Consider the following 13,489-nt stretch of genomic DNA (forward strand, 5'->3'; position numbering starts at 1 on the left):
GTCCACGTAAAGTGACGTACGTTAGTTAGAAAGGTAATTTAGAAGTATTAAATCTAATAACAGGTCAGGTAAATCTATATGTTAGTAGTTTTAGGGAATAAACTGGAGCAGCAACACATCTGGTGCAAAATACAACACATCCTCTTTCTAGCGCCCATGTTGCACATCACAGCTTAAAAAGTCCGAGGAGCACCTGAACGCAGCATTTATCTTCATTTGGCATGAAAACTTCACTTCTCACAGAAACTCAATGGGAAGCTGGACGCCGACAATGAAGCTCCGCTGAAAACTGCAGAAAGTGTTTTGGAGTAAGGCTACTGGAGAAAAGCTTGAATCCCTCTTTTTCCACGTTTTTTGGTCGAAAACTGTAAGTTCACCGAAGTTTTCACTTAACTTTTTTTTTATCCAAACTTCGCAGGGACTGCTGGCTTCAAAAAGTGTTGACAAAACGCGCTGATTTTCTGTTTAAACTCCGTATAAAATGAGACTTAACGAAGCTAAATATAATGTGTTTGTGTTAACTTTCAACATTGAATTTATAAAAAGAAAGTTAAGCTTTTTATCTGTTGTTAAAAATACTTTTGAGTATCAATTATGCCACTTAGCTATCTCTCTGTGGGTAGCTACTTACTATAATTACAGCATCTGTGGTGTTATTTGAGTTCAAATTGAAGTTATTGTAGTTTATTGTTTTGTGTGTTTACTATTATTCTTATTTTTTGCTTCGGTATCAGTTAACGTCATCATAGTTAGGTCATTTATTTGCTATTTGACTGTTATTTTAAAATTTATGGCATATTTACTATGCTCCTCAACAAAGTCAGTAAGTGATTCATAGTGCTTCAATTTCATGTATACTAAAATACACACAAGAAATAACTTAAATCCACATTGTTTAAAGTTTATGGCATAAATACTATCATCTTAACAAAGTCAGTAAGTGCTTCACAGTGCTACGATTTCATTTATACTAAAATACACATAAGAAAAAACTTAAATCCACATAGTATTTATGCCATAAACTTTAAACTATCTTCTTAACAAAGTCAGTAAGTGCTTCATAGTGCTACAATTTAATTTATACTAAAATACACACAAGAAATAACTTTAATCCACATAGTTTACCATCCAAACAGAAGTTTTCTTTCTTTAAGTAAGTGAAATCATTTATATTTTCACTATACATACTATATCTATACATCCTTTTAGTTTAACCAGAGCTGGTTTATTATGGGCCACATGTCTATAAATATGTGATCACTCCTCTTGTCAGGCTCCCAGGAACACAAAAGGCAGTAGCAGCCAACACAAAGCCAGCACTTTAAAGTTCCTCCTGGTCCTGTGTCAGCTTCTTTCATTATCAGTCTCAGACTTCTGCAGCCTTTTGTTTGTATAAACCTCTGTAGTATATGTTCAGGAAAAAAAACCTCCCTCCTGAGGCACTGCATGACCTGCTGGCAGCTCTTTACTCTGCGTACGTCTGATGTGTTGGCTCCTAGGCTGAGAATTGAAAGCATAACAAAGGACTTTATTTCCCTCACTGACAGTAACCATATTTGTATCCTACCAGCACACTCGGTAGCTTTAAGTTCACGCTGTTGCACACTTGCCTCTTGCACAGCCATATCTGATGTTACAGTTGGGGAACTACCCTAATAAAACACATATTCACATACTGCATTGCCCAGTGATTGTTGAACTGACTAAAATAAATAAATCTAATCTCTGGGCAGCAATCATTGTATTTCCTCAGGCAGCAGGCGTTCTCATTTGTTTGTTATTCAGGTAAAGAGAAGACAAAGTCCATTAATCAGGCCTGGTTTGTATTAGCAGCAAACTTAACCTGCAATAAGATCAATGTGAGTAGATAAGAGACTCCTAAAGAGATTTCAGAGGTTTAGGTTTCATTTATCTTGACGCCACTTGTCCAGAAAATTGACAGGCGCCTTGCTATCTTGGAAACCTTCTTCTAGGCATTCGCATTCCTCACATTCTTTGGTTCGGTGCTCATGTGGTGATGTGTTTTGAAAGAGGGGAGGTGTCACTTTTGAAGTCATATGATATATTGGGATGTTTATAAGCTTTTGAAATTCAATTAAAAATCTTAATTTGAAACATTTAACGCATACAAATATAATTAAAGGCTCTATTTTTAATAATATGAGCCATGCTGGATCCTCCTCTAAATAGAGAAAAGGTGATGCTCCAGTCTGCTCCAGGGACTTTAGGAGTTTCAATTTTTAGTTTTAGTGTTTGTTTTTCTTTTTTTCCACCAGTCAGTTCAGTTCTGGGATTTCTGGGAAATGGCAGTTTGTGACTGAGAGGAAGACGTTTCTCCCAATGTGCCAGGAAACGCTTCCTGACAGGACCAAGCAGAGGTCTTCCTGAGTATGAGGATGCCTCTGTTTGAATCCTGTTTATGGTTTCATTCACGTAGAACTCATTTCACTTGGCACTATTTACATATATTCTGAGTTTTACTGCAGCAGCTCAACAATTAGACACTAAATATGACTTCACATTTAGAAAGGTCTCTTTTTAATGCCAAAACCTTGATAACAAAAGCAATGAAAGGCAGTTTTTCTTGGCTTGCCATGATCTCTTACTCAGTTCCTCCAGCTCCTTTCAGCCATCCTCTCCCCCCCTCCTCCTCCTCCCCACTTCTACCAATGTGATTTCTGACTGTGATGTAGTTTTGGGCCACGTGGAAAAACTGTAATAACTTGGGATCAGTGTCGCCTTGCTACCATGTGAGTCTCCTGAAGACAAAGAGTTGTTTGTTGCAGTGTCTCTCGATGTGGCCACCGTTGCCGCTGCAGTCGTGTCTGTCAAACAAGCTTACCTCACAGCAGCTACAGACTAAAAGTACCACTGTAACATCTCTCAGGCATAGGGGGGTGGGAGGGAGGGGGGAGTGTAAACAAAGACGGGGTGTTTGACTGGAAGTTGGATTTCACGTGTGACTAACTTCCACAAGTTCACATCACGCTTTACATCCACATTACTGTATTGACACACTGCTGGAACTATTACTGCTGTACTATATTTGGCTCCCTTTGGTCTCAACATGGTGAAAAAGCAACGTATCACACCCCCAAATTGCGATCTTTTGGCCTGGTTCTTGGAGCAAGCCAAGGCAACACAGGCAGATTCTCCACCATATCTCCATCCAGTTGTTTTTTGGGATAAAAAAAAAAAAGAATAGTGATGACGATAATGGCCCCAACCCCACATCAGGGTGGACATCACATGATCACGATTATCGTCATAGCCCTAGAACTGCAGATTAAAGATAGTACAGAGATCCAATTATCCAATCAATAGATCAACAAGTTCTCCTAATACTTTTGATAACTGATTAATTTGTCTGTAAGTACTTTTTCCAAGCAAAAGTGCCAAACATTTTTAAGGTCCAGTTTCTTCTGTGAGGGGATTTGTTGCTTTCATTTTTTGCTCTCATAACCAAATAAATGTCTCAAAAGATTTGGACTGTTGGTTAGAGAAAACAAATCATGTGAGATGTTTCGACAGGGTTCTGGGAAAACGATTAAGCGATAACAAAAAATTGGTATTTGCAGCCCTGATGGAGCTACAGAGTCACTACTGCAAATATTACTGCAGCTTTTCCAGCTGATACCAAATCTAATAGTAATCTTTATTTATATAGGTTATCATAAACGTTAGATTTAGTTTATTTATACTACTGCAGTGACTCCTAGAACAGCTGCAGCTGATAGTACTGATTTAGTTTATTAGGATTTTAGGAACTTTTTAAACTAACTTAGGGTGCAATCCGGTTTTTAACTATAAATTCAACTAAGGATGGTTGATATCTTTGCAAATTAGACAATGAAGCTTTCTAAATTAACACACAAATGTGCTTCCTGTCTTCTTGATGCAGTAATGAGATCACATTTCTCTCAAATATAATCAAATGCTGCTGTATGTCAGTGGATTGAAAGCATTGACAGCAACACAAACATCCAGAGAAGCAAACTCAGTACAGGAATAACAAATTACATTTTATTTTTAGCTCATGACCCAGATGTACATTATGAGTTTTGTTGGATAATCTTCTATCGAAACAAAACAGCAATTTTCAGTTAATATTTAAAACTGTTTTACAATGCAGTAGTTGCACCCGTTAGATAACCTCTGAGGGCATTGACAACAAAAATCAATGGCATTGTTTAGGCTATTTTAAAATGCATACAGACAGAAGGTACTGTAATCTGGACCTTGTTTATTAGTGACACTTTGAGCTTAGAAGCTTTACAGATACTAGAATGGTAAGTTGGGAAATACTGTATCTATATTATTTATCATAAATAGAAAATAAATGGCAAGGGACCCAACATTGATCCCTGTGGGACACCTGCTAAAAATAAAAAAAGTTCTATCAGAAAAATATAAACCAGATATTTCCAATTAATCAAAACTTATGGAAACCAGCTTTTTAAGATATAGTTTTAATCAACAGTATAGGGAAGGGCCAAATAATTTAGCTTTTTTATTCAGGAAGTTAACAAGGTTGTCATCAATAACAGTTCCCAGGTCTGAACTTTTGACTCCTTCTTCTCGGATTACTGTACTACAACAGTTTACGCCGCTGCTTTCGGTACTCCGAGCCAGTTGTATTCTGAAAAGCACATCTGCACCACAGCTGGAACTGGGTTATTGGACCACGAGTGTTTTTGAGGCACTGGCGGAGGCGTGTATTTGTGTGTTTCAGGGACCTACCACTCAGCGTAGGGTCAAGTAATCCCAGCCTATTTTCCTTTCAAAAACATTGTCCCTCGCCCCCCTCCATCCATATCTTTCGTCTCTCCATCTGGTTGATGTTAAAAATCACCTCATAGCATCAGAAAGAAGTGAAGTGTGATTCTCTGATGTCTTTCTATAAAATAGATCTATTAAATATTACTTCTGCCAGATGTATTTAGATGGACAGTGCTGACTTTTTAAACACGTTTTATTTGAACTTTTTTGTTGGGAGCTGAGCCATAAATCAGTTGTATTTGTAATGTGGTTTTTGTACAAGGAGCCCTGCCTGTCAGAGCATCAAGCCTCAAACAAAGTGTATTCAGAACTTGAGATGATTAAAATGTCATTGCAGGGGGAAAAAAGAGTTCAATTTGAAGAAGCTGTCACTAGTTCTTTGTTCAACTCCAGGTTTTTTATTCATGCCTTTTTGTAATATGAACATTTTCCACTTGGCAGTTAGCTGAGAGTTGCCAATGAGAAGTTATTAGCATGACAGAAAAGAGCAGTCGAGGTTCTCTTCACAATGTAAAACTTGAAAAGACTTGAAATCTACAGCTTCTACACAGGGTTACGTAAAGGATAAGGTCTGTTTTATTCCTTTTTTTCCCCCTTTCTTGATGTCAACAACTTTCATGGAAAGACCAAAACCAATCCATTAATCCTCAATCTCTCAATACTCTCTACTCTGACTTGCCTACAATCAGTGGCGCTCAGCCCTCAAGCCCTTTCATTCCTACTAAAGTCAACCTTTAAAAACAGCTCTCAGATGTATTCTTTAAAAAAAAGGCTTAACAGTTTTTATTAAACAGCTGGGCACTGTTATGTTACTGAAACACGAGGTAGTAATGCATTTTTTGGGGGTATCAATACACACTTTGTGCTTTTTTGTGAATATTTGAGTGAAAATATGCTACAGTGCCCATTTTCATTGCAGCAGTGTGGCTCACTGATGTGTTTTTAATAGTTTTTTTAGACAACAGTGAAGCTTTATAGCATATATCAGCATTGGTTTCACTGATGGTTTGAGGCTTTTTTGGGCATTTGTTGACAATAACAAAAAAATCCCACCAGCCTCATCCCTTTTTTAAGTATGCACAATATGAGCACATTGCAGATTTTGTTAGTCATTGTGTTATTACTGTTTGTTTGTTTGCTTCAGTTTTTCAGCTCAATAAAGTCCTCGCAGGATTTTGTGTGACGGCTCTGAGGGAAGCAGGTTGCAGGGGTCGCCGGGGATGTCAGTACCAGGCATTAGTGTTTGGTTTTCGGGAGACTTAACCTGCTCAGGAATGTGTGTTGCTCTCACTCCTCCACTGTGGCGTTATCAATCATCATTACAGACACTTCCTCACACGGCTGGAGAGTGAACCCTCATCTGTGGGCTTTTCTCTTGAGGTTTTGGTCAGAAAATTCTTTAAGAATGACCTGCTCATCAGTGATGCACGAGGAAGTGGAAAATGTCTCTAACTGGCATTTTAAAGGGTCTGGATTTATACATCTGAAGAATGAAGAGACTAGTTTACGTGTCAAGTTTTAATACCATTTTCTGCAGCATGACCAACACAAGATTGATTTTTTTTTTGAAGTGCGCATCTAATTCCTGGTTTGATTCTTTCTCAGAAGTTAATTGACCCTGTACTCTGAATTGCATGGAAGCAGTTTAGATGCTCTTTTTTTCCACCAAATGATTCGATTTCTCATGAAACTCAAATACCAGGGGCCAGATGTTTAGATTCATGACTGAAACTGCATGCATGAAGCCAGATATATTCATATGATTTAGATTTATAATGCCATGTGTAGGCATGGTTGTGTTTCATAAATCTCAGTCATTGTGGATTCTGGTTGTGTGTGGACAAGCCTCATTTCCACTCCCACAATTATCCATAAGGGTCAATGATGTGATGCAACCCAGTGTCAATTGTTGTATTTTTTCATAAAAATCTGATTATATACAGGAAAATAAATGTGGACTAAAATGTAGAATCTACTTTTAGCAATGCAACACTGTTTTTTTAGCAGATTTTACTTAATTTGTCAAAACTTGTTTTTAGGATATGTCCTGCTCAATATTGACAAAATGCTTTAAAATGTAAATGTAGAAGTACTCTTAAAATGTTTCTTGTCATTTGATGTTTTAAAACGAAGTAATCATTTGTATAAGTGCACTTAAATACACTGTAAGTGGATAATATACTTAATATTTATCATTCTTTTGTGGTTACACCATTTGACATTTTCAGATGACATAAAACCAACAAAAATACACAATGTACATTTTGACAAACCGGATGCTGCTTTTAAAACTATTTTTTAAGATATTTTTGAATTACTCATCTTGCCAACCCTTATTTGTCCCTGACCCATAAATGAATGAAGACCCACCTTTAACCAGTCTGCACATCTATCAATGAAACAAATGAGAAAGAAGACGTGCAGTTTCACCGACAAGGTCCAGTGGTCAGTATGTGTGACCATTATGCATGACTCTGCGTTTTTTTATAGCGTCCATATCATTAATTCATCACATGGACCTGTAAGCCATCGTTGGCAGTGATATCTCAGATGTAATCAATGATTAGTTGGTAGCACTCATATCTAAACAGACTTTGCAAGGTGTGACACGACTAAGGATAAAAAACAAGAATATTAACAGCAAAATACAATGTTGACTCCTATGTTAATTAAAATAGTGATAAAATGAATCACACAGAAATTAGTTCTCATTTTACATTTGTGAATGTGTCTTTCATTGGCATCTTACAGATCAGTGTAAATGCTAGAAATCACACAATCAGTGCAGCTGGTTGTCAAACAAAACAAACGCTTTACAAAAAGATTTTGCCTCATCTTTTATTTAATCTCTACCTCAGATTGCTTAAGAAGAACATGTGTCCACCTGCTTTGAAGACTGCATGATGTGCACACGTTCTCACTGCACGTTGTGTTCATGCACATCGGTTTATGTGCGGGAAATGGCACATGCATCGTTTTATGTGTGTGTGCATCAGGCCTTACATTTATTGTGACTTTTATCTCAAGACAACAGGGAAAGAAGGAAAAGCAGCTTAAACAAGAGAGATTTACTAACACATTGTGCTTTGTTTTATCTTTAAAAAAAAGAATGCTAGGATAGCTGAGTGCATAAGATAGCACCCACTGGTGTTCCTCTCTTCATGCAATTTGTTGTTTTCGGCATTCATGGGGAGAAAGAAAATATTTGGATTCTAAACAAAAAGCGTCTTTTTTTGGAAAGGAGATAAGCTTTATGTTTCTCCCACGGGGGTGAAAACAAGCAGCTGACCAAATACAGCTTCCACCCCGGTGAGGGTGAATGATGGTTTTCCAACATACTACGGAAATACCTGCGGAGGAAAGCCTATTGGTAGTAAGACGTGTATCTGTGGCTCTCCTCCATCCTCAATCCTCATGGGAACTGTAAAATCGAATTGGAAAGTGGCTCATCTTATTTTCAAATTTGACACCGACCAGTAATTCTGTTTTTTTGTTGCTTCTAAAAGGACGTCATGTGGTTCATATGTGCTTTTATATTTCAAGAATTCTGTTCATAATCTTTAATGATATGTTTAAGGAGTAGTGGAGATACACAGCAGTGTGCATATGATGTTTTTTTAGAAGAAACCCCCCCCCCCCTTTCTGTGGGAGTGTGAAGTTGAAATGAGGCAACGGAGCACTTAAGGCCCCTTGTGTTAGTAGCAGACCCCCAGCCCCCCCCAGCTCATGTTGAGGCTGTTGGTTTAATTACGCTTTTAATGCCCATTTTTTACCCTGCTGGGTGTGACACTATGACCCCAGAGAGAGAGAGGAAATGAAGTAAAGCTTGTAAGTCCCTGCCCCCCCCTAACCATGAGACCTCCGAACAAGTAGAACCACTGTTTTTTTTTGCTGCTAGTTAGTTGCTTATATACACCATCTCAACCCCCCTTTTTAAATCACATCTTGTTTAGTGATAAGTGGTCAATACAAGAAAAGGAGAGACATGTGATAAGTGTTTGAAACCAGCGGTCATGGGGATACTGTCCAACTTTGTTATGGAAGCCTGAGATGCCGCGCATGCCAATGCTACGAGGCTTGAGACCCCTGGGAGAATAGTGCCATTATTCCAGATAGGGAGTCTGCCCATGAGCACCCGTGACTGCATGGTCACCGGAAATGAGGCCTGCTGGGTAATAAGTCCTGGAGATCACTTTGTTTTTTGTCTCTCAGGCAGCCAGTTTCTGTGGCACAGACTGCAGGGTTAATTTAATGCAGCAGTCATTTGAGAAGGAAGAATGGTAGTTTGTACCATAACATGATTAGTGATAATACAGTTATATTTTGTTCAAATGGAAATGTAATAACGTACAGGCGGGTTTTGTAGTTCGAAGCTGATACTTGTGTCGGAGCAAAGCGACGCTCAGAGCGGTAATAATAGGAGGGATAAGAGCTGCAGCTGTTTATTTTCATCGTTGACTAATCAGCAGATCATTTTCCTGATTGATGAGTTTGTTTAGTCTTTTAAAATATCTGAAGATGGCATAAAATGTCCTAAAGCCTGAGGTGACGTATTAAAATTTTTGCTTCACCCAATTAACAGTCCACAACCCCGAAAATATTGTTTAGTATCGCAAAAGATTGGAGAAAGAGATCATCACAAATGTTTCACAGTTTTGCTTGAAAAATTATCCGATTTATTACAATAGTTGCCGATAAATCTCAATGTTAAACAACAAATACATTAATAGGTAATAGTTTGAGATCTGTTAGCTTATACTAGTGTCAAATTCTGGGCTTAACTCATTATGATTTAAAAAAAAAAAAATCATTACACAAGTGCAGGATTTATAGGAATCTTCTTTCAAACAGAGAAAACCCACAAAGTTTATCAGATCCTGCTCCGTGCTTTACATTCTGGTTACACTTGTTTACATGTGGCCCATATTTCACTTCTACCTGTTTTTTAAAGTGACTTTTCTTTCTTGATCCAAATGTTTCCCCACTAAGTTTCCACTTCTGACCACAGCTGGACTTTGAGAATAGTCTGAATCTGAATTAAAACAATCTGACTGGTCTTTCTCCAAGTTAAATAATCATCTTCTTTGTTTACTTTTGCAAGTCATTCCCATCTTTGATTTGAAACACTTAACTTCTTGTTCAGTGTATACGATTTCTACGTATTAGAGTTTTAAGTCAACATTGGGCTTTTAATAGTAATTGTATTCTTTAAAAAAGTTCCCTCTCTTCCATATCTGCATATTACTGGTCTGTTTACGGAAAGAAAAACAAAAAGAATCACCAGAGACTTGTCTAGCAGCTGCACACATCCCACAGCTGGCTACTGTTCTCATTTGGCTGGATACTGAATTTTTTGGGGATCCCCTTGTCTGTACAATTGTTGGCTTTTGAGGAAAATATGTGTGACTCTCTTAACTTCCGAGAACTGGCAGCAGGCTGCTTTATGGATCATCTTCTATTCTTTCTTTTTTTTTTCCTCACACACTTTCTTTCCTATTTCAGATTCATTGAGCAGAGATGATGTCTGACGCCAGCGAGATGTTGGCAGCAGCCTTGGAGCAAATGGATGGGATCATAGCAGGTAACCACAGTGTACACTTCGACTTTAAAAACCTGGCCAGAGCACTTTTTTTTTTTTTTAAGTGGGCATGGCATACTATGGGGTCGAGCCACATCTGGAAACCATTGAAACGCAAGCTGGGAATATCAAGTCCAGTAGACAGCAAACACAATGTGTCCTTCTTATTCCACTCCTACCTGCTGTTTAATGTAATCCTGCTGAATATACATAAAACTTTGGAGTTCTGCTGCTTGATATTGTGCTGCTATATCACAGGCCCTCTCTGCCTCCGCTGCATTCCTCCACCATGAGGAATGAAAGTTTCCATTGTCCCTGCAGTGACGGAAACTAATGATTATTCAAGTTTTGTGCGTGTGGAATACAAACTCCTGCTTGGGAACTTTTTTTCTGGCCACACTCTGTATACTTGTGCCGCTACAGATGAGCAGAGCAGGCTTCAGTTTCAGAGTCCCCACTTTTCCGCTGATGTGTGTAATTATAGCGCTGACCTTTCCAATGGGAGCCAGGCGGCTGATCACATGACAACCTCCCCCTCCCCCTCTGTTTCCGCAGAAGCCACAGCCTTCATCAAGCCCCACTCCCTCGCTACTGTTAGGAAGCCATGATTGTTGTGATATTTATTTATTTAGCTCCCTCCGTGTTACCGTTGGACATCTTCATTATGGCTGACATTTAAGACAGATGACAGATGGTACAGGGTGCGCTGCTGCAGCACACGATGAGAACATCATGCACTCGAGATCAGTAAACATATTGGCTGCATTTACATCCAAGTAAAAGCAGATACACAGATACGGGAGGAGATGGAATTGTCTTCCTTTGCTTATTTATTGTCATATAAAATCCCTGTGTGCAGTATCTGTACGGGACTGTGTAACAGTGCTTATGCAGGCATGGAAAGAATACGAATAAGGATTTTTTTTTTTTTTTGCAGAAATATTAGCTTACATTTGAACAATATCAGTAAAAGATTCAGTACGTAAAATACTGAATATTCTTTGGGGAAATGTATGGTCCAAATTTCTTTAATTGATATATTCTATCAAATAAAATGGATAAACATCAGTGTGTGTTGGTTTATCCATGAAGTTTTCATATAATGGATGGATATAGTGGACGAGGTCATTTGATTAGATCTCTTACCATGATGCATCTCTAATCAAACATACAATACAAGTAAAATAAGCCTCAGAAGAACTAAAAGTAAGTAAAGCTACTAGTTATATTAAGGTGGGTGGTGTAGTCTAGACTAAAAATGACATTTGGCGTGTTATCAGATACAATGAAAAGTCACCAGTGTATACACAGTGACTCTAAGTCTGTTTGTTTGATGTCATCCAGATGATGGAGTTTGGTAGGAAGTTGAGAAAAAAAAAGAAGATGTAAACAATCAGTCACACAAATACTAAAATGTACTGCTTTGCTTAGTCACCGTGATCACACCACTCCCACAAATGAACACCAGATGTAGCTTCAGTCATAAATCTTTCATTTTAGTCATAGCTTGCTATTTTTCCAACAAATTCAATTTAAATTTTGAGTATCCTGCCAGCCTGATGAGTTCTTGTAATTTCACATCTTCACTCTTGTGTTTATTATTTATATGAAATAGTGAGTGTTTCTTTGTTTCTCTCATCACACATCTAACTCTTTCTCTCCAATCTCCCAGGCTCCAAGGCCATGGACTACTCCAACGGGCTGTTTGACTGCCAGTCGCCCACTTCACCTTTCCTGGGTGGCCTTCGGGTGCTGCATCTGTTGGAGGACCTGCGGGCGGCGCTGGAGCTCATGGACAACGAGGAGAAGGACAACTTGCGATGTCAGATACCGGATTCGACGGCAGAAGGGGTTGCAGAGTGGCTGCATGGACGAATGGTAAAAAAAAAGAAGTTAGCCTGCTATATTTGGTCGTTATTGTTTTTTGAAACAGAAGATAATATATTGACAGTTTAGAAGTGAAATCTCTGGTTTGATGCAGTGTTTGCAGTAAAGTCTCTGACTCCTTAAAATCAGTTTGTAGGTCTGTACCCTTTCTAGAGTGTTGGACTGGTGCTGTAATGTAACTGGTGACTAGAAATGTCATCCAGTGTTTATCTTACAGCCAAAGTTTATCATATATAAATCAAAACAAACTTTCCGTAGATTTTCACTTTTAGCACATTTTTGTTGCAGCTCAAGTCAATAAAAGATAAGATCTTTGTCTTTTGCACGTCGCCTGTTTTGATGTAGCCTGGAATGAATTATCATCTGATCTGCTTTGCATCTCATGATCGTGCTCCATTGCCTATACAGAGAGTCTGTTTATTGTAAAAGTGCTGTTATGACGTGCCTGTGTGAATGATGGAGTTTCTATAGGAGTCCTGCTGGAAGTAGTTTCCATCTTCTGAACTCACATTGATTCAGACTGAGGCTTTTGTTTTGCTCCCCACATGGCCTCATCTCTCCATGTGTGATATTTGAGAGAAGACTTTTGCTTTTGATTCAATTTTCAGATCACTTGCATGTGAGAGCACTATTGACCCTCTCACATGTTTTGCAAAAAAACTCAACTCTCATATCTGTACCTTTCTTTTTTTTTCAAGGGAAAACAGTGTGAGTTAATAGTTCATTTAAGAGAGGTTAAATGGTTATACTGTATACATAAGAGATGTGCATCCATTAGAAAACCCATGTGGGCTGAAGGCTGGTGTGTATTTTCATTTGGACTCTATAGCTAGACCTGTATTTCAACATAACAGCTAAAGACCTCCCACCTCTTTTTTTTTTTTTTTTAATGAGCTTTCTTCTAAAAAGAAATTATGGTTTTAAAATCCTATTTCACTGATGCAGCCGTTCGTTCAGACAACACAAATCAACATACATTGTCTCTCATTTCAGCCTAATGGCCATGGCTCAGGAGCAGTTTACCAAGAACGTCTGTCACGACTGGAGAGTGACAAAGAGTGTCTTATCCTTCAGGTTTGTGAGCAAAAACTCTGCAACGCAGATGCAAGGCTACAAAACAATTGCACCTGAATGGGCAATTAAGTAGTACTGTGCCTGGTTGCTCTTGTGTAATTACCTCTGCCAAGGAGCCTGAGACTGTTTAGTGTCCTGTGTATTTTATTGTCTGTTAGTTAGCGAAATGCC

At 38.4% G+C, this 13,489-nt stretch overlaps 1 protein-coding gene across 1 annotated transcript in view; it reads left to right on the forward strand.

Annotated features, from left to right (window-relative positions):
* Positions 1–263: 263 nt before the first annotated feature.
* LOC134004297 (liprin-beta-1-like) overlaps positions 264–13,489 on the forward strand; it is a 31,182-nt gene continuing 17,956 nt past the window's right edge. Inside the window, exons 1-4 of the mRNA XM_062443521.1 lie at positions 264–367; positions 10,282–10,360; positions 12,030–12,235; positions 13,238–13,318. Of these exons, the coding sequence (XP_062299505.1) occupies positions 10,297–10,360; positions 12,030–12,235; positions 13,238–13,318 (351 nt within the window). The 5' untranslated portion in view covers positions 264–367; positions 10,282–10,296. The remainder of the gene's footprint in view (positions 368–10,281; positions 10,361–12,029; positions 12,236–13,237; positions 13,319–13,489) is intronic.

Source organism: Scomber scombrus, chromosome 22 (assembly GCF_963691925.1).
Source record: "Scomber scombrus chromosome 22, fScoSco1.1, whole genome shotgun sequence".
NCBI classification, from domain to species: Eukaryota; Metazoa; Chordata; class Actinopteri; order Scombriformes; family Scombridae; genus Scomber; species Scomber scombrus.